The 21,227-nt window shown below is 61.7% G+C and overlaps 1 protein-coding gene across 3 annotated transcripts in view; it reads right to left on the bottom strand.

The window, feature by feature from the left end:
* The window catches only part of NCOA2 (nuclear receptor coactivator 2), a 171,006-nt gene that overhangs the window by 12,274 nt on the left and 137,505 nt on the right, over nucleotides 1-21,227 (bottom strand). For all 3 annotated transcript variants that reach the window (XM_029068289.2, XM_029068290.2, XM_029068292.2), the window contains 7 exons: nucleotides 19,573-19,720; nucleotides 17,287-18,496; nucleotides 10,945-11,185; nucleotides 9,324-9,512; nucleotides 4,276-4,494; nucleotides 3,372-3,501; nucleotides 1,769-1,934 (listed from right to left, as the gene is read on the bottom strand). In XM_029068289.2, coding sequence (XP_028924122.1) covers nucleotides 1,769-1,934; nucleotides 3,372-3,501; nucleotides 4,276-4,494; nucleotides 9,324-9,512; nucleotides 10,945-11,185; nucleotides 17,287-18,496; nucleotides 19,573-19,720 — 2,303 coding nt within the window. The remainder of the gene's footprint in view (nucleotides 1-1,768; nucleotides 1,935-3,371; nucleotides 3,502-4,275; nucleotides 4,495-9,323; nucleotides 9,513-10,944; nucleotides 11,186-17,286; nucleotides 18,497-19,572; nucleotides 19,721-21,227) is intronic.

Here is a 21,227-nt window from a genome sequence, read left to right as displayed (position 1 = left end):
GTCGGGGACTTGCCGGGGGACTAGGTCCCAGACTGTCCGACTCCCGGGCCGGGGTCCTTTCCGCTGGGCCTTCCCTGAGCCAGGTGGTCTGGCTGGCCGCACAGACGTGGCCGAAATGTGACACGTGGACGCAGCTCACTCAAGGAAGGCCGGCCTTCTGGGAAGAAAGCGCCGCCGTCTTGACAGGATGGGCATCCAACACACCAAGCTTGGCCGTCTGACCTAACTCCCGTGGTCTGTCGGGATCCCACCCGGTCAGGGCGGACGGTGCCGAGAGGGGGTCATCACGAGGGCTCTGATCGGCTCCTGTGCCACGCGACACAGAGGCTCGGTGCTTGGCACACAATAAGGGCTCAATAAATGCGATCGAATGAACGAACAAATGATGATCCCTGAGAGAGATTCCCTCAACCACCACCTCCGCTCGACTGTGTCTGCTATCCCCTTCCAGGTTCACCCCCACTCGCGGCACTTCCGTCCGTATCGCCTTTTTTTTACGCTATCTGTCAAGCGCTTACTATGTGCCAGGGCTCTGTACTGAGTGCTGGGGGTAGATACCAGATAATCAGGTTGGACACGGGGCTAGTTCCACGTGGGGCTCACAGTCCCAATCCCCATTCTACAGACGAGGTAACTGAGGCCCAGAGAAGAGAACTGACCCAGCGGTCGAGTGACGGGGGCCGGGATTAGAACCCAGGACTGCGGTCTATCCGTTAGGCTACACTGCTTCTCTGCTTCCCCTCTTGGCTTATTCCGGTTGCCGCTCACCCACCTGTGATCATCTCATTCCCGGAGGCTCCCTCGCTAAGAACTGGCCTAGCAAGACGGCCTCTGTGGCTTTCCGCTGAGCTTCGAAGATTCGTTCCGTCGTATTTATTCAGCGCTGACCATGTGCGAAGCACTGTGCTAAGCACTTGGGAGAGTACAATATGACAACAGACACATTCCCTGCCCAAAGCGGGGGACACGATCTAGAGAAGATGTGACGAGCCGCTCGTTCTGTGCTTCTGACGAGCCTTTCCAGGCACTGCCTCACCTGGAAGAGGCTCCTTGACCTGGGGGGATTTCTGCCTTTGCCTCAGCCCAAAGCCAGGTAGTCAGAAGGACCTGGGTTCTAATCCCGGCTCCGCCACTATCTGCTGTGGGACCTTGGGTGAGTCACTTCGCTTCTCTGGGCCTCAGTTCCCTCACCCGTCATATGGGGATGAAGACTGTGAGCCCCATGTGGGACAGGGACTGTCCCCCACCTGATTAATTTGTATCTACCCCCAGCGCTTAGAAGAGTGCTTGACATAATAAGTATTTAACAAGTACCGTGATTGTTATCTATCCCGGTGCTTAGTACAGTGCTTGGCACATAGTAAGTGCTTAATATTAATAATAATGCTGGTATTTGTTAAGAGCTTACTATGTGCAGAGCACTGTTCTAAGCGCTGGAGGAGATTCAGGGTCATCGGGTTGTTCCACGTGAGGCTCACAGTCTTCATCCCCATTTTACAGACGAGGGAACTGAGGCCCAGAGAAGTGAAGTGACTTGCCCACAGTCACACAGCCGACAGCTGACAAGTGGCGGAGCTTAACGTATACCATTGGACGAAAAAAGGGGATTGCCTGAGGTGAACCACAGAAACTTGTAGAAGCAGAGGGTCGTCGGGCGAGCCGCAACCGGCCCCCGCCCCCAGACTTCGGCCCCGAGCGTCGGAGAGCTCAGCCGGACACGCCCAATGCCCACGGGCCCCGGGGACTGGCGAGCGGCGGCCGGGCGTACCTGGCTGACCAGCTCGGGGATGCCCAGGGCCCGGTCGATCTCCTCCAGGCCGTCGAAGTTCCGCAAGGCCAGGTAGAGCTGGTCCAGGAGGGAGCCCTCGTCGCTCGGAGACTCGGAGGCGGGATGCGGACAGAGCAGCTCGTCGGAGGAGCTCCCGAACGGTTGCCTGCGGAGACACCGACGGCCCCGGCTCAGAGGTGGCCGGACAGTCCCCCCCGGCCTCTGGGCAGGCGCGGGACTTCTCCGCCCAGCATGGCCTGACGGATAGAGCCCGGGCCTGAGAGTCGGAAGGTCATGGGTCTGATCCCGGCTCTGCCACCTGTCTGCTGTGAGACCTTGGGCATGTTGCTTTACTTCTCTGGGCCTCAGTTCCCTCGTCTGCAAAATGGGGATTCAATCCCTGTTCTCCTTCCTAGACTGTAAGCCCCACGTGGGATTTGACTTCCAACCTGTTTTACCTTTTATCTACCCCGGTGCTTCGTATAGAGCCTGGCACGGAGTAAGCACTTAACAAATACCGTCACTGTCACTATTACGTCGCCTAAATCTTTCCCTCCCGTGTTCTCCCCTCTCTTTTTCTTTATAATATTTGTTAAACTGCCCGAAAGCCGGACAGTGAAAAAACAGGATAAAAAGAACATTGATTCTTTTGAAATGTGGTATTGGAGAAGGCTTCTGCAAATACCACAGATTGCCCGAAAAACAAACAAATGGGTTTTGGAACAAATTAAGCCAAAGTGGTCTTTGGAAAGCCAAACGACTCGACTTAGATTAGCGTATTTTGGACACATCATCGGGAGGACCGATTCTCCGGAGCGGACAATAACGCCAGGAAGGGTCCAGGGAAAACGTGGAAGAGACAGACCGGCAACTAGTTGGACAGAAACCACAGAAACGAGATGGGAAGAACCGTCAGCAAGGTTACGGATTACGGCGGAAGACAGGAGGTTCCGGAGAAAATACATCCACAGAGTCGCTGTGAATCGGAGACGACTCGACGGCGTTTGATTATGAAAATCTGTTCAGCGCTTACTACGTGCCACTCGCTGTAAGCAGCGCCGGGGGTAGATACAAGCTAATCAGGTTGGAGACAGTCCCTGTCCCATATGGGGCTCACAGGCTGAAACCACATTTTACAGATGAGGGAACTGAGGGGGCACAGAAGCGCCCCCCACCCAGCTGACTCATAGCGACGCCCTTGATCGCCCCCCAAGTCATTTCTGCCTCTGCTTCTGCCTACTCATTTCCCGACTCGGTCGCCAGGCTCTGGCCGGGAACGGGGCTACCCCGGGTTTCGAGGCGACGCTGCTGACCCCTGACCTTTCTGAAGCCCCCGCCCCGGTGGGCCCGGGGCGTCGGGATTCCCAGAACGGGGAGAGGGATCCACGGGGCTCGTTTTCACGCATTCCAGTTGCTCGGAAGCGGGCCCGGCCCTCGCACGGACCCGGGCCCCTAGACGAGTCCCCTCCCGAGGCACCTGCCCTTCCGAGTCCCCGGCCCCCGAAGAGGGGCTTCTCATCCTGATGTCCACGGCCGGACAGGCCGAACGGTCTACACCTCCGTCGGCCTGCCGCCCCGCCCCCCCCCCCCCACCACCGCTCACCTGCTCTGACCGCCGAAAGAGGTCTGGTCGATCGGGAGGATGCTTTCCGGCCAGGGCGCCGTCTGGTTGGGAGGGGCTTGCTGCTGGCTATACTGTGGGCCCCCCATATTCATCTCCAACTCCGACGGCCCTGAGAGGGGAGCAGAAATCCGGGTTACCCAGAAATGAGGAGTCAATCCCGGGAGGAGAAGGAACGGGTTTCCCCTCGGCCCGTCCCGCCAGGGGCTGGAGAGCTGGGCTTTGGGTCTCCGGCTCTGAGGTGCCTCTCTGTCTCCGTGTCTTTGCTCTACCCCCTCCCCACCAACCTGCTGGTGGAGAGGGGCAGGGGAGGGAGAGCAGGTCGAACTGAAATCGAGTCGTTCCCCCCACCCCCACGTTCTCGGTCCGGGTCAGCTAAGACTGAAGCAAGCGGACAATTCCGACCCTACTCGCTGTTCCTCCACCTCGTCTATGTCGCCGCCGACCCCTTCCCTTCATCCCGCCTCTGGCCTGGAATATCTGACAGACCATCACTCTCCTCCCCTTCAAAGCCTTTACTGTAGGCCCGTCTCCTCCAAGAGGCCTTCCCCGACTGGATCCTCTTTTCCTCTTCTCCCTCTCTCTTCTGCATCAACCTGACTGGCTCCCTTAATTCTCCATCCCCTTCGGCCCCACGGCCCTTATGTCCGAATCCTCAACGTATCCCTGTTCGTGTCCGTCTCCCTCTCTAGACTGGAAGCTCACTGTGGGCAGGGAACACCTCTACACGTGTTGTCCTCTCCCAAGCGCCTAGTACCGTGCTGCGCACCCAGTGAGCGCTCAATAAATACGACCGATTGACCGACTGACCCTGGAAGAGAGGTGGACCGAGCCCCCGCAGCTTCCCCCTCCCAGAGAATCCGTCGGGACGGGCGCCGCTTCTTACCGATATTCATGACCTGAGACTGGAGCATGGTCCTCTGGCCGCTGGCCTGGGCCCCGGGCCGCATGGAGAGGCCGCCGGTGGGGTTGCGGATCAGCCCTCCTTGAATCGGCCGACTCAGGGCGCTGTTGGGGGCCGCGCAGGTGACCCTCACCGAGGAGGCCGGGGCCCCCCACTCCCCGGATGGCATGGGGGCGCGGGAGGTGCCGCCCCCCATCATCCCTGCGTGGAAGCCAGAAGGAGGTGAGCTTCGTCCCACCCTCCGCCAGCCAACAGACCCGGGGGCCGCCTCTCCCGGGCAGACGCGGGGGCCGGGCCCTTGGGCGGAGGGGCGTGTGGGGAGGGCGGGCTACAGGTGCTGAAGGTGGGCGGGAGGCGTGGGGCGTGGGCGGGGGGGAGTGGAGGAGGGGGGATGAGGGGTAACCTCGACTTCCTTCCTCAGGAAATGAATCACATTTCCTGGCTTCCACTTCGACGCTTTGCTTTGTCAAACGGGGGCGGGGTGTCTGAGGCGATCGAGGTGATAATCAGTAATCGATCGGGAGGCCGGGGATCGCCGAGGAGGGTTCTCTGCTGGGCTTCGGAACACCGGGTGGCCGCTTCCTCCTTCCTCCTCGGAAACGGGCGGCTACCGCTGACGGCAACTTTCCGCTATTGACTCCAGTTCGTTAGGGAGAAGGCCGGTGGGCCTCCTCCTTTCTCTCCCCCCCCCCCATCCTTCTCCTCTTCCTGCCCCTGATAATAATAATAATCGGGGTATCCGTTAAGCGCTTACTATGTGCCAGGTACGGTATTAAGCGCTGGGGTGGACACAAGCAAACTGGGTGGGACACGGTCCCTGTCCCGCCTGGGGCTCACAGTCTCAATCCCCATTTTAAAGATGAGGGAACTGAGGCCCAGAGAAGTGAAGTGACTTGCCCAAGGCCACGGAGCGGACAAGTGGTGGAGCTGGAATTAGAACCCGTGACCTTCTGACTTCCAGGCCCGGGCTCTAGCCGCTTCACAAAGCTTCAGGAACCTAGCTTAGTGACTCCAAGAAAGAATAGTTGGCACCTTATTAGTACTGCTGTTGTTATGGTAGCTGTTAAGAGCTTACTAAGTGTCAAGCGCTGCGCTAAGCACTGGGGTAGATACAAGTTAATCCACTCGGACACAGTCCCTGGTCCACAGCGGGATCTCACGGTCAAAGGGGGTTGGGCATCTGGGATAATACCGTGCCTCTTTCCGGGTGATACGTGCTAGAACCCAGGGTGTGTTGGATGGGATCAAACCTTCTTGGCTTGTCTGGACACCCGGATTCTGTTTCTGGTCAAAAACTTGCTCTCTTGGAGGGGGAGGCAAGGTGGGAGGGGAAGACAGGAGGAGGAAGGTTCAGGGTGGTGGGGTTGTTATAATAATTGTGGTATATGTCAAGCGCTTACGACGTGCCAGGCACTGCTCTGAGTGCTGGGGTGGTGGATATGAGCAAGTGGGGTTGGACCCGATCCCTGTCCCACATGGAGCTCACACTCTTAATCCCCATTTTCCAGATGAGGGAACTGAGGCCCAAGGAAGCGATTTGCCCAAGGTCACGCGGCAGATGAGTGGCGGAGCCGGGATTAGAAACCGGGTCCTTCTGACTCCCATAGGGAGAGGTGATTCCCGCGGGGACGCGGCTCGTGTCCTCGGCACCATCCCGACCTCCCGCCGGACTGTAGGCTCTCCTCGAGGGAAGGGATCGTCTCTACTGATTCTACCCAACCGTCCTCTCTCGAGGGCTCCGCACGGTTCTCGGCACGCAGTAGGCGCTCAGTAAACACCCTCGATCGATCGAGGGATTGACCCGACGCCCGCTGGCCCCTTCTCGGTAAGGCCCAGCCTGTTGGCTAATGGGCCTCCTACTGACCCCACGGATCCCATCCCTCTGATTCCGTTCCCAGAGATCCCGTGAGGGCTCGCTCTTCCTGGAGACCGGACAGAAGTCTGGACGTCGTTTGGGAAGGGAGGACTCCGCCGCCGTCCAGACACGACGAAATCAGCGCCGGGGGGTTTCGGGAACGTCATCTCCGTGGCCGCGGGCATCCATTTGGCCGTCGGACGCTTTCGGCCGCCCAGGGAGCACCAGTGCCAGGGTTCCATTTTGCCATTTGTAAGCGAGTTCCCGTAGGTGAAACTGTTTGTACGTACACGACCGCTGCGACACACCCACACACGGCCTCCCGCACCTTGGCGTTCCAAATGCAGCCCTCTGGGGTGCACTTTTAAAGGGAAAAGATCGTCTGAATCGCATCTCTCTGTAAGCCACAAGCACGTCTTATGATTCTCCTTTCCGTCTCCGGAGCACTGGAACGGCGAATGTGTCACGCAGCTGTGGGGGCTGCTGGGAGCCTGCTGGGGCCAGCTGGACAAAAGGCCCCGTTCTGTTCCTTCCCAATCATAATTATGGCATTTGTTGAGCGCATATTATATGCCGGGCACTATACTGAGTGCTGGGGTGGATACAAACAGAGTGGGACAGTCCCTGTCCAGGTGGAGCTCACAGTCTCAATCTCCAATTTACAGATGCGGTCACTAAGGCCCAGAGAAGTGAAATGACTCGCCTAAGGTCACACAGCAGACAAGTGGCGGTGCCGGGAATAGAACCCACGACCTTCTGACTCCCAGGTCCGGGCTCTATCCATTAGGGAGCGTTACGCTCGCGCTGGCTATCGACGGAACCGCCCATACAGCTCTCGCTCCTCTCGTCCCGAGGGGCTGGGGTTGGGGGGTCTCGGGGCCTTGGGGGCATGAAGTCTGGAGGGGGAGGGGAGGCAGGTGGGAAAGGGAGAGGAGAGGACGTCTCTCTCTCTCTGTGTCTCTCGCTCTCTTCCTTTCTCTGTCCTTCCGGGCAGGGAAACTAGGGGTTCCGCCGCAGCGGCGGTGGACGTGAAAGTGGGCCCCGTCACCCGGTTCCCTCGTCTTGAATTCCAACCTCCGGGTGACACCGTTCCCGGCGACACCCTGGGCCGGCCCGGTGGGGCGGGAGGGGGCTTCAAGACCCTGCCCTTCAAGAAGCCATCGCTGCTGTCACTTTGCCCAGAACGCCGGGTTCTCACGTTCGGAGAAATCGACGCGTCGCAGCCGTTGATCCAGTGGGAATGAAGGCTTTCGCGGCGCTTAGTACGGTGCCCCGCACACAGTAAGCGCTGGGCAAATCCCGCCGATAGACTGATTAACGGGATGGAGGGTAGTTGCTTTGAAGAGTCCACCACGAATGCTACCGTTCGATACAAACCGCAAGATTACCGTTCTACTCACCACTAGCAGAAGGCCGGGTTCTGGCCGTTGGTCGCTATTTCGCGGCACCAGAGGCCGCGGAGTCGCAGAGACACAGAGAGACGCAGCGTCCCGTCCGGCACAGGGTGGCCGGGCTGAGGACGGGTCGTGTTCCATCAGAACAGGCTCGTGTTGTGGGAAGAACGGTTTCGAATTCTTCTGATGTGTTCCACCCACACGTGTGGTGAGGAGAGATGTCTGGGCAGCAACGTCCATTTGCCGGTACGAGATGAGCTTTTTTCAACCTCCCATTTTAGGGTGAAATTTGAGTAGCGGGATGGACTGGGGGTCAGGGGGGAGCCCGGGCCTGGGAGTCAGAGGACCTGGGTTCTAATCCAGGCTCCGTCACTTGGGTGCCGTGTCGCCTGAGGCAAGTCACTCACTTCTCCGGGCCTCGGTTCCCTCATCTGCAAAAGGGGGATTAAGACTGGAGCTCCAAGTGGGACACCGTCCGTGTCCAACCTGATTATCTTGTATCTACCCAGTCCCGGTATCTAGTGAGCGCTTAACAGATTCCATAATTATTCTTAAAAAATGCCATTCAAAAAATTGCCTCCGTTGAAGGCTCCAACTATTTTAGTGGTAGCAGCGAGAAGCAGCATGGCGTAATGGATAGAGCACGGGCTTGGGAGTCAGAAGGTCACGGGTTCCAATTCCAGGCCCTGCTGTACAACCCCAGGCAAGCCACTTCACGTCTCTGGGCTTCGGTTTCCTCATCTGGAGAATGGGGATGGAGACTGTGAGGCCCGCGTGGGGCGGGGACTGCGTCCAACCCCATTTGCTCGTAATCCACCCCAGAGCTTAGAACAGTGCCTGGCACACAGTAAGCGCTTAAGAAACACCAAAGTTATTATTATTAATGACATTTAATGAGAGGCCTCTGAACGGCATGAACCCAACTGAGCGCTGGGGAAAGGTACTTGGGCGTCCGCGCTCGGGGAAGGCACTGCAGGTGGTGAAGTTCATCTGCGGGTGCTTCCGACTGCGTAGGACCCACCGTGCCGACTGTAAAGTACGCATCCCTAGACTTGTCTTCGCTGCCCCGTTGCGTCTGCTGTTGTGCCAGCATCTGGTGCCGCTTTGGCTTTCACCTCCTCGTCTCACCATCCTCACGGTCCGCCGGCTCCAAACGAGGCCCCCCCCCCCCTTCGCCTTGAGCGCAGGGCGTCCGCCGGGGGCAACCGACCGTGACGCGGCCTCCTCTGGAAAAACGCCGAACCCACGGCGGCTCCGCTCTGAATCGTAGCGGCCGGAGGCCTTTCGCGATCCGCCGGCAAGACTCCTCTTGCCCGTCGGGTTCATCGTCATAATCGTCGATGTCGACTGATTAAGCGATTAGTATAGCGCGCCGCACACGGTCGGCGCTCAAAAAATACCATCTTTCGACTGATTGACGGTGGGCCCGCCGGTCACGGAACACCGTACCGGGGGCCTGGGGGTGGGAGGACCCGGGTTCTAATCCGGAGTCTGCCGCTTGCCCGCCGCGTGACGGGGAAACGATCGCTTCGCATCTCCGGGCCTCGGCCTCCTCCTCGGTCAAACGGGGACGAAACGTCCGCTCTCCCGCTGAGAGCGTGAGCCCCGCGCGGGACGGGGACCCCGGTGGTCTGAAGCAGCCGGGAAGCGCTCGGCGAACACCCCGACTACGGTTATCGGGAGAGGGCAGTGGCCGCGGGGTCCCCCCCCGACCCCGGTTGGCCCTCACGGGGACTTACGGCCCGACGGACGGGGCGGGAGCGGGGCGCGGAGCCCGGTACCTGCAGTGCCGCTCCCCAGGTTCCCCTGGGTGGCCACGGTGCCGGGCTGAGGTATCGCTGGATAGGGGCTGCTGTTTCTCAGCGGGGGGAATGGTCCGGCTCCGGTGGGGCTCTGCAACGCGATGTCCAGCGGCAGGTTCTGGTTGGGCAGTAACCTGCCCAGCTGGCCCGGCCGGGGGTTGGTAAAAGCTACGGAGAGAGCGGACGGACGGATGGCAGGCGGGGTTGGACGACGCCCCCGCACGAGTGGCATCACGAGGGGCGAAGCGACCGCCGCGAGCCGGGAGGGTCCGGGCGAGGCAGCCGGCTGCCCCCGGGGGGCCGGGGGTCAGGTTCCCGTGCCCACACCGCGACGCCCGGCCGGACTGCGACCGCGCCGGGCGCTCCGACGTGGCTCTCCCTCCCCCCGTCGGCCTCCGCTCGGGGAAGACCATCTTCACGGGAGGGGAAACCTTCCACGAATTAGCAGGCTTTAGCGAGTGCCGATCTGCGAGAGGCTCTGGTGGGGACAGGGACCGCGGGACGGGGAATCGACCTCAGGGCGGAGACCAGTGCTCTGCACACAGTAACCGCCTGACAAACACCGCAATGATTATCGATTGCTGTGCCATGTTCCCTCTGAGACAGAGAGCTCTGAAGGCGAATCCAACTGGTCGCTGATTGCTTTGGGGGCTTAACTTCAAAACAGCTAGAAAAGGTGCAGACTCGGTGCTTGGAGCAGTAAGGAGGTTTAATCTCCCTCCCCCCCGCCCCTGCCCTCTGAGGAAAAAACAGGGGCCTGGGAGTCAGATGACCGGGGTTCTAATCCCGGCTCCGCCGCTCCTCTGTTGCGTGACCTCGGGCTAGTCACTTCACTTCTCTGGGTCTCAGTTAACCTCATCTATAAAATGCAGATTGAGGCCGAGAGCCCCACGTGGGACGCGGACCGTGGCCAACCCGATCATCTTGTATCTGCCCCCAGTGTTAATGGCGTGGTGGATAGAGCCCGGGCCCGGGAGTCAGAAGGTCACGCGTTCTAATCCCGGCTCCGTCACTTGGCTGCTGGGTGACCTCGGGCAAGTCACTTCCCTTCTCCGGGCCTCAGTTCCCTCATCTGGAAAATGGCGATTGAAACCAGGAGCCTCCCGTGGGACGGAGACTGTGTCCAATGCGATTTGCCCGTGTCCACCCCAGCGCTTCGTAAGCGCTTCACGAATACCATAATTAGGACTATTATCGTTATTAGATTTCCGGGGGCGGGGGGCCGTTTCCAAGAGGGTCGGCCAGCAGGTGGTGCTGTAGGGTGACAGGAATAATGATAATAACGATAATGATAATAATTAGTATTTGTTAAACGCTTACTATGTGCTTAACTAAGCCCCGGGGGGGGCTACTAGGTTATCAGGTTTCCCACGAGAGGCTCAGGGTCTGCATCTCCATTTTACAGATGAGGTAACCGAGGCACAGGGAAGTGAAGCGACTGGCCCCTCTGGGCAAGTGACTTTTCACACGGCCGACGGGTGGCGGAGCCGGGACTAAAACCCATGACCCCGACTCCCTAGCCCAGGCTCTTTCCACTGAGCCTGAGCCCCGGCCCCCCTCCCCGGCCGCCCCCCGTCCCGCCGCCCCCACCCGGACTCACTGGTCTGGGAGATTCTGAGCGCCGCCTTGGTGGCCCCGGAGGGGCCCATGGGAATGTTCTCGGCCGTGAACTGCATGAGGTCGTTGAAGATGGCTTGCTTGTCGACCGAGGCGGCGGCCGGGGCGGGGGCGGCGGGGGCGGGGGCGGGGGGGCCCGGCCGGGTGTCCGGGAACAGCTGCGGCAGCTGGCTGTTCTGCAGGTCGTCCAGGATCTCGTCCAGGTTGTCCAGGTCGCTGCCGGGCTGCGGTTCACAAGCAGCGCACGCACGCACGCACGCACGCACACACATACACACCGGGTTACTGGAGGGTGCCTGGGACATAGTAAGCGCTTGTCTGCTGGGTGACCTTGGGCAAGTCACTTCACTCCTCCTTGCCTCAGTTCCCCCATCTGTAAAAGGGGGATGAAGACCGTGAGGCCTAATGCGGGACAGGGATCGGGTCCAACCCAAATGTCCTGTATCTACCCCAGTGCTTAGGACAGTGCCTGGACAGAGTAAGCACTTAATAAATACCATAAATAATTATCACTGATACCATCAAAAGTATTTACTGAGCGCTTACAATGTGCGGAGCACCGTACCGAGCGCTTGGGAGAGGACAATACGGCAGAGTCGGCAGATACGTTCCCCGTCCACGGCGACCTTACGGTCTAGAGGGGGGGGCGGCATAAACGAATAGCTTGTGGTATTCGATCCTTCATTCGATCGGACTTATTGAGCGCTTACTATTTGTAGAGCACTGTGTTGAGCGCTCGGAAAAGTAAACTACAACAAGAAACGGTGACAATCCCCGCCCACAACGAGCTCGCGGTCTGGGCCCGGGGGAAGACAGACGTCGGTACGAATCAATAGAATTACGGGAGTGTTGTAATCTCTAGAAAAAAACTATTTCTAATCTCTAGATCGGCAAGAGGGGCTCGGTTCCCCGGGTCCGCGCTCCCCGGAGGTCGGCGGGGGCGGATCCGAGCGGGCGCCGGATTCGTTCCGGCCGGGGCGCCGCGGGGCCACGTGAACGAGACCGCGTTAAGTCGGCCCCGGACCCCACGTCGGGTCTCTCCCCTCGCCCCTTCCGGAAGCCGTGGCGGTCAGTCGATCGTATTTATTGAGCGCTTGCTGTGGGCGGAGCACTGTACTAAGCACTTAGGGAGAGGACGACAGAACAAGAAACAGACGCATTCCCTGCCCACAACGGGCTCGCATTCATTCATTCAGCTGTACTCACTGAGCGCTCACTGTGGGCAGAGCACTGTCCTCGGAGCTTGGGGAAAGGACAGCAGAAAAATAAACAGACCCATTCTCCGCCCGCAACGGAGGGAGAGCGTTGAGGAGCGTTCGCCCGACGACACGTTTGGAAGAGGCGAGGTCGGGCGCCTGCCACGGCGCGGGATTTCCTGCCCGCGGGGGTCGGCGAGGACGCGGCCCGGGGTTATCGGAGAAGCGGGGGTCCGGAGAACCGGGTGCGAGCCGGCCGCCGGCCGCAGTCAACGCCCCGTTGACGGGTGCTCCCTTCGGCTCTTCTTCGCCCGGATGGGGTCGGGAAGCTTTGCCCCGTGGCCCTTGCCCTCCTCGGTCCCGGCGGCGAGCCCGTCAGCCGGAAAATGGAAGCCGGGGAGCGGCGCCGTGGGGACCGGCGCCGTGCGTCCGGGGAAGCCGGCAACGGCTCGAGGCCGGGACGTTGAGAAGCGGACTTGTGGCGCCCTCCGCGTGGTCTGTCTCCCACCCTGGGACCGCCAGCGCCCCGGACGGAGTGGCGGCATCGCCCCGGGCGCCTTTAAGGATGGCATCTTCCTTCTCGGCGCCCGGCTTCCCTCCGCCGCGGCCCCGCCTCAGAGGGCACGCGGGGGGGAAACGCCACGGCTCCGGGACGCGGCGGGGGGTCGGGGCCGGTGAAAACGCTCAAGGTTTGGGGCGCCTCGGGCACGTTTCCGTAAAACCGCGGCGTGTGACGTCATCCTCGTCCGTTCCGTGACGTCGCCTGCCTCCGTGTGCCCGGCAGCCGCGGGGGTGGACGACGGCCCCTGAAATTTCGGAGCGTTGAGCGCCCCGACCGAGAGATACTTGACTTTCGCAGCACGCCGGGGAGGACGGAGTCCGGGCCCAGGAGTCGGAAGGTCGTGGGTTCTCTTCCCGGCTCCTCCACTTGTCTCCCGGGTGACCTTGGGCGAGTCACTTCACTGCTCCGCTCCCCTCCCCACAGCACTTGTGTATATATGTACATACACGATTATTCTATTTATTTCATTAATGATGTGTATATATCTATAATTCTATTTATTTATATTGATGCTCGCCTATTTGTTTTGCTGTCCGCCTCCCCCGTTCTAGACTGTGAGCGCGTCGTCGGGTAGGGACTGTCTCTCTCTGTTGCCGAATTGTACTTTCCAAGCGCTTGGTACAGTGCTCTGCACAGAGTAAGCGCTCAATAAATAGGATCGAAAGAACGAATGAGTTCTCTGGGCCTCAGTTCCCTCGTCTAGAAAACGGGGATTGAGATGGACAAGCCCCATGAGGGGCAGGGACAGAGTCCAACCCGATTCGCTTGTATCCACCCCAGCGCTTAGTTGGGTGCTTGGCACCTAAAACGCGTTTAACAGATACCGTAATAGTAATAATTATATCGGGGCCCCAGTAAGCGCCCCTCTTGTGCTGCGATCTCTCCAGCCAAGGGGATTCATTCACGTTCTCCTCCCTCCAACCCGCAGGAACCAACAGGTCCGGTCTGGCTTCCGGAGCCGCGGAAGCGTTGAGCGGTTGGCAAGTGTTCAGCTTCGCAGCGGGCCTTCCCACAAATGGCTTGTTAATTGTTTCAGGAAAGAAACATCGCCATTGATTTCGGGTGATTATGGGATGTCGGTCAGGGGGCGGGGAGAGGGATTCCGCAGAGACGCCGGGCGGAGAAGCAGCGTGGCCTAGCGGAAAGAGCCCGGGCCTGGGAGCCGGGGGACTCTGGGTTCTAATCCCGGCTCCGCCGCTTGTCTGCTGTGTGGCCTTGGGCAAGTCACTTCACTTCTCTGGGCCTCATTTCCCTCACTGGCCAAGTGAGGATTCAGTAACTCTTCTCCCTCCTGCCTTAACTGTGATCTACAGTGGGGGACCTGATGATCTTTTGGGGAGGCAGCGTGGCGCGGTGGAAAGAGCCTGGGCTTCGGAGTCGGGGGTCACGGCTTCGACTCCCGGCTCTGCCGCTCGTCAGCTGTGTGACTGCGGGCGAGTCACTTCACTTCTCTGTGCCTCAGTTCCCTCACCTGGAAAATGGGGATTAACTGCGAGCCTCACGTTGGACAACCCGATTCCCCTGTATCTCCCCCGGCGCTAAGAACGGTGCTCCGCACATAGTGAGCGCTTAACAAATACCAACATTATTATTACCCCCAGGGCCTGACACATAGAAAGCGCTTAATTAACGATGATAATAGAGAAAATGATAATTACGTTATTCATTACGCACTTACTACTAGCCAAGCGCTGTTCTAAGCTCTGGGGTAGATACAAGGTACTCAGATTGGACACGGTCCCTGTCCCACATGGCGCTCACGGTCTCAATCCTCATTTTCCAGACGAGGGAACCGAGGCCCAGAGAAGTGAAGTGACTTGCCCAAGGCCATACAGCAGAAAAGTGGCAGAACCGCGATTTGAACCCGTGACCTTCTGACCCCCGGGCCCGGGCTCTAGCCACGGAGCCACGCTGCTCCTCAACACAGTTACTGGCAAGACAACGTCCCGTCCACGTTGGCCACTTCTCGGGCCGGGCGACGGAAGCCGATGGCTCAGACTTCCTGGACTAGTATCTCGCCTTCTCCAAACACGACTCCCTTCAGTGGCCGTGTATCCGAGAGAAAACAGTTACGAAAATGAGTTCTTCCCGCGGCGTCCGCTGGGTCCTCGCCTGAAAGGTTGGAAATGAGTCAGGAGGCACCGGGTTCGAGCCCCGGCTCTGCCGCCGGCCCGCCGTGTGACCCCGGGCCGGTCACTTCACCTCTCTGGGTCACAGCGGACCGTTCTGTAAAACGGGGACACGGTCCCTCGCTCTCCCTCCTTCCTAAGACCGTGAGCCTGTGCGGGATGGGGGCTGAGTCCGATCGGATGATGATAACAGTTGGATTCATTCACTCAGCTGTATCTATTGAGCGCTTACCGTGTGCAGTGCGCTGTACTGAGCCCTCGGCACTGTACTTGGTAAGCCCTTACTCTGTGCCACGCACCACACGGAGCGCTGGGGGAGTCACACAATAATCGGATCAATCCCTGCCTCGTTCAGGGCTCACAGTCTCAGGGGGAGACTGGGTATATTTAATCCCCATTTCTCAGATGGGGAAACTGAGGCCCGGGGCCGTTAGATGACTCGCCCACCTAACGTCCAGCCGGCAAGGGGCACAGCTCGGATTAGAACCCGGGTCTCTGATTCCCAGTCCTCTGTTCTTTCCACTAGGTCAGACTGCTTTGTTATTTTTTAAACGGCATTCGTGCCAGGCACCGTACTAAGCGCCGGGGGAGATACAGGCTAATCATCTTAGGCACGGTCCACGTCCCAGGCTTCGCCCCCATTTTACAGACGAGGAACCTGAGGCCCGGAGAAATGAAGTGACTCGCTCAGGGACGTACAGCAGACCAGCGGCGGGGCAGAGATTAGAACCCAGGTCCTCTACTTCCCAGGCCCAGGCTCTTTTCACTAGGCCACGCTGCTGGTCTCGTCTCCATCCCCAGTGTTCAGCAGAGTGTGTGGCGATGAAGATGACGCCGCCGTTTCTGCCGCTCCGGCTGACGTGTACGGTTGCTTCCGGGCGGGATCCCTTCCCAGACCGCCTGACGTCTCGCCGGGGTCGGCCAGTCCGCAGACCGTCTTCGGCTTCTCCGGCAGGCCGGCGGTCTCCATCCCCCCGGTCCGGGGTCCCATCGGCCCTCGACCCCCTCGGGCTCGAGATGGCGAGACTCCCCCGCCGAAGAAAGCCCCGCTTCGGTCCCTCCGTCTTTCCCCCGTGGTGTCCCGGGGAGATTCTCTCCCGTCAAGTGGACTCACACTCGGGGGAGGAAGGATGGTCCGAGGGAAGAGCGTCGCCGGAGAGCGGCTCGGGGTTCTTCTAGATGAGGCCGTCCGCCGTCCGCGTCCCCGGGGCCGACGGCTCACGTCCGCCGTCCCTCCCGCCCCCCGGGGCACTGGCCGGGGTAGAAACGCGGGCCGTCCGCCCGGACGCATCCCTCGCGAAGGGGGCGGAGGGCGCGCCCGACACGGGCCTCGCCCCGGAAGAAGCATTTCCCGTCGGTTGCCGGACCGTCGGAGCCCCCTCCGTTCGTCCGGAGGTGGAAATGGGTCCCGGACGGTGGTTCCGGTGGATTTGGGAGGAAAGGACGGGGGAGACGCGCCTCTGCCGCCCGCTGCTTTTTACCCAACCGCCTCGCCGGGGTCGCAGGGGGGTCCCGTCCTCTCCCGCGCGCTCAGTACCGTGCTCCGCCCGTAGCACCCTCCCTCTAGACCGTAAGCTCGTTGCGGACGGGGAATGTGTCTGTTTACTCTCGCGTCGATATCTCCCGAGCGCTCTGCGCCCGGGAAGTGCTCTCAATAAATACGACCGAATGAACGAATGAAAGGCCGCAAACTCTTCACGGGCAGAGATCACGTCTCCTAAAACTACCGTCCTTTTCCACGCGCTCAGTACGGTGCTTTGCACGTAGTCTGATGACCGTAAACTCTTCGCGGGCTGAGACTGTCCACTAACTCTGTCGTCCTCTCCCACGTTCCCCGAGGTTGGGTACAGAGCTCCGCACACGGTACACTAACCGTACGCTCCTCGAGGACAGGGATCGCACCTCCTACGACGTCCTCTCCCACACTCCCGGGCGTTCACCACAGCGCTCCGTACGTAGCGCGCTGACCTTACGCGTTCCGTACAGTGCTCCGCACCCAGTGAGCGCTCAATAGATACGACCGAACGGATGAACGCCAACTTCTCGCGGGCAGGGGTCGTGTCAACTGACCATCAGGTCCTCGCCCCCACTCCCGGGCGCTGGATACAGTGCTCCGCGTGCAGCACGCCGACCGCACGCTCCTCGAGGGCAGGGGGCAGATCGGCCGACTCTACCGTCCCCTCCCGGGTGCTGGGTACCGAGCCCCGCGCTCGGCGGACGGGAGGCTTCTCCGGGGCGGGGCTCGCGTCCGCTAACTCTAGCGTCACCTCCGTGCCCGCGGGCGGTCGCTCGGTAAAGGCCGTCGCCGGACGGCGCGAGGCAGGGACACCTGGAGATCCCGGGTTCCACGGACCGGGGGCGGAGGTCCTCCCCGGGTCCGGCCGAGAGCCCCTCCCCGCCGGCTGCGGCCCCCGGCCCCCGCCCCCCCGGCCCCTCACCTGATCTCCGGGCTCGTAGCCCACCTCCTCCTTCTCCACCTTCAAGGCCAGCAGCTTGGGGGCACCGGCGGGGTCGGCCTTCCCGTCCAGGCGCTCCGGCTTGGGGCCCACGTCGGGCAGGCCCACGTCCTTGCTGTCGTCCTTGTCCAGCAAGTAGCGCAGTAACGCGTTCTCCTTCTTCTTGGGGCTGACGGGCTCCTGCTTGACGGTCGCCTCGGCCGAGGGCGGGCCGGCCGGCTCCTGGCCGGGCTCCTTGCCCGTGGCCTCGGCCGTCAGCTTGGCCAGGTCCACGGGGGAGCTGCTGTCCTGCAGGAGCCTGTGCAAAATCTTATGCTTCTCCTTGAGCGAGATCCCGTGGGTGGAGCCGCCCGGCCCGCCGGGGCCCGGCCCGGGGTCCTTGCCCGCCTCGCCCAGCGGGCCGGGCAGCGGGGAGGGCTCCGTCTGGTCCGATTTGGTGGTGAGCAGCTGCAGGAGCTTGGTCTGGCCCTTGGCGTCGTGCGGGCGGCCCGGGGCCTCGGCCCGCTCCCCGCCCTCGGCCGGCCCGGGGCTGCCCTCCGGGGCCTCGGCGTACGGGCCGAAGCAGTCTTTCGAGTCCGGGCCGCCCGTCTTGGCCAGCGGGGGCGGGTTCAGGTGGCCGGGGGAGTTCTGCAGGTGGACCGGCTTGAGGTCGGGCGAGGCCAGGGGCGGGCCCAGGGCCACCCCGTGCCCCTCGCTCAGGGCCTGCAGGGCGTTCAGGGAGCTGTTGGCGTAGCTATGGCTATTTCCTGTGCTGCTGCACACGCCCGCGGGGGAGTGCAGGCTCCCGGCGGCGGGGGAGAACTGGCCGGGGGGGATCCGGGGGCTCCCGGCCACGCCGGGGCTGACCCGGTGCCGCGGCGACAGCATGGAGCCCGCCGCCGGACCCCCGCCGCCCCCGGGGGGCAGGCCGGGGCTGCCGTGCGAGGGGCTGTTCGTCTTGAGTGCGTAGTTCGTACCCTGAGGAGTGGGCGCGCCGTGGCTCGGGCCCCCCGCCGCCACGCCCGCGAACCGGGCCCCGGCCAGGCCCGCCGGCTCCTTGGGGCCGTTGAGGGCGAAGCCGCCGCCGCCGTTGGGCGCGTCCGGGACCGGGGGCTGGTGGGCGGGGCCGCCTCCGCTCACGGCGCTCAGCACCTTCCCCGGCGCCGGGCCGCCCGGCTCCTGCTGCGGGCTCATCGCGCACACGTTCTGCTCCCTGCGCCGCCGACGGGGACAGCGGGGCGTTAGCGCGGGCGGACCCGCCGGCCGGACGCGCGGTCTCCCGGGGCGGCGGGGCCGCCGGGGCCCGGGACGCTTCCCGAGGCCCGGCTCGGGCCGCCGCCGCTCCGGGGACCCGCCGCCTCTCCCCTACCCCCCGCCCGGACCGTCGGGGACCACTTGGGGCTCTCCCTCCGCCCCCCAACCACCTCGGTCCCAATCCCAGGGTGTAAAACGGGGCGGGAGGAGTAAGCTCGTCCCCTACTCCGGCCGCTCGTGGTGGGCAGGGAACGTGTCCGCTTATTATGCCGTCGTCCTCTCCCCAGGGCTTCGGTCCAGTGCTCTGCACACGGTAAGCGCTCAGTGAATACGAAGGGACGAATGCACGGTCTAGTCCGGGAGGGAAGAAAACGGTCAAAACGGGCCGTCGGTGAAGCGGCGCCGACCCCGACGGCGGCGAGGGGCCGGGCCGCTCGGCTCCTCCGGCCGGGACGCCGTTGGTTGCCCGCCACGCGGCCCCCGGGCCCGGGATTTCCCTCGCCCGCCGGACCCCTCTGGGCCGGCAGCTCACTGTGGGAGGGGCACGTGTCTCTTTTATTGTTCTACCGTCCTCTCCCAAGTGCTCAGTCCAATACTCTGCACACGGTAAGCGCTCAATAAATACGAATGACTGACTCGCTGCTATACCGTTCTATTCTACTCTCCCAAGCGCTTAGCACAGTGCTCTGCACACGGCAGGCGCTCGATAAATACCACCGACGGAGGGACGTACCGTTACATTTTTCTACCGACCTCTCCCGAGCGCTTAGTCCGGGGCCCCGCACACAGTAAGCGCCCGATAGATACGATCGCCTGACCGACCGGGCGTCGCGGCGGGGCGAGGTCGGTCCGGGGGCCGGAGCCTGCCCCGGGAACGCACCAGGACCCCGAATCGGGGTGACGCGGAGGCAACGGACACTTGGGGCTCGGTCCCGAGAGGGGGGGCGGGAGAGGGCGCCGGCCGGCCGGCCGAGCGGCGGACTCTCCCCGTCGACCCGGGGACGGGCGGCGGCTCCGACGACGGCCGAGGGTTACCTGTGCAGCGTGTGCAGCGATATGACGAGCTGAGGTTCGTTAGTAGTCTGCGAGCGGATGAGCTTGCTCTTGGTCTGGGCGGCCACGATCGTGCCGTCCGACAGGGAGAATCGGTAGATGGGGCTGAAGGCCAGGCCCTGCCGCAGCACTGGGGGGGGGCGAGCGGACACACGGGGGGCGACACGTCTTAGGACACGGAGGCCCGGATCGGGACCCCCCCAACCCCGACCCTGCTTCTGCCCGTCTGCTTCAAGGTCCCGGAGGGGCCGAGTGGGCCGCGATGGGGTTTTGGTCGGTTCTACGGCATTTGTTCGGCTCCTACCGTGTGTCGGGCGCTGTTCTAAGCGCCGGGAGGGGGCCGGGAAGCGGCACGGCCCGGTGGGGAGAGCCCGGGCCTGGGAGTCGGAGGATGTGCGTTCCGATCCCAACTCTGCCACCTGTCTGCTGTGTGACCTTGGCTAAGTCGCTCGCTTCTCTCATTGTTTAAAAGGGAATGGGAGTGGGAGCCCCTTGTGGGACCGGGGCCGTGTCCAACCCGAGTGCCTTGTATCTACCCCAGTGTCCGGCACATAGTAAACACCCCACGTGGGACAGGGACTGAGTCCAACCCGACTGGCCTGTACCCACCCCACCGCTCTGTACGGTGCCTGGCATTCAGTAAGCGCTCAGCAAATACTCCAGTTATCACTATTAACAGATACCATAATTATTATTATTTCTAGGTACAGGTCGATCAGGTCAGACAGTCTCTGCCCCAGGTGGGGCTCACGGACTCAGCGGGAGAGAGACCGGGCGGTGAATCCCCATTTTTCACTTGAGGAAACTGAGGCAAACTGGCGGAGCTGGGATGATTGCGAGGCCTGTGCTCTTTACTCTGGGCCGTGCTGCTTCTCCCGAATCGATCGATGGATCGACGGCATCTACTGGGTGCTTGCTGCGTGCGGAGCACTGTACTACGCGTTTGGGCGAGGACAATACCACAGAGTTGGGAGACACGTCCCCGCCACGAGCTGACTGTCTAGAGGCCCGGCGGGCCTGAGAGTCAGAGGACCTAGTTCCCGACGCCCGGCTTCGCCACCTTCCCTGTGACCTCAGCCAAGTCACTTCGCTGTGCCTCAGTTTCCTCAGCGTAAAATGGGGATGAAATACCTGTTGTCCCTCTTCACTGGACCGCGAGCCCCGAGAGGGATGGGGATTGTCGCTGGCCCGATCATTTTACATCTGGCACACAGCGGCCGGCGCGTAGCGAGCGCTTAGCGAACGCCACAACCATCGGGATGATGACGGAGGGCATTCGTATTATTAGGTCACGTTTGACGTCAGCAACCTGCCCCTCCCAGTGCTGCCTTACGAGACCAGGCCCCAGGGTGATCGAGAGACCAGCGAGTCAACGTATAACCACCTTCAGACCCTTTTCGGGGTTTAAAGAAGAAAAAAAAACTAAGACGAGCCCGTCCAGACAAGCAGCGTGGTCTAATGGACAGAGCTCGGGCCCAGAGTCGGAGGTCCCGGGATCTAATCCAGATCTGCTGTGTGACCTTGGGCAAGTCACTTCGCTTCTCTGCACCTCGGTCACCTCATCCGTCGACTGAGGATTAAGACTGTGAACCCCATGCGGGACAGGGACTTTGCCCAAGCTGATTAGCTTCCATCTT

This window comes from Ornithorhynchus anatinus, chromosome 7 (assembly GCF_004115215.2).
Source record: "Ornithorhynchus anatinus isolate Pmale09 chromosome 7, mOrnAna1.pri.v4, whole genome shotgun sequence".
Classification (NCBI taxonomy): Eukaryota; Metazoa; Chordata; class Mammalia; order Monotremata; family Ornithorhynchidae; genus Ornithorhynchus; species Ornithorhynchus anatinus.
The sequence above is the reverse complement of the archived record's forward strand: the minus strand, read 5'-3'. Positions and strand labels throughout refer to the sequence as shown.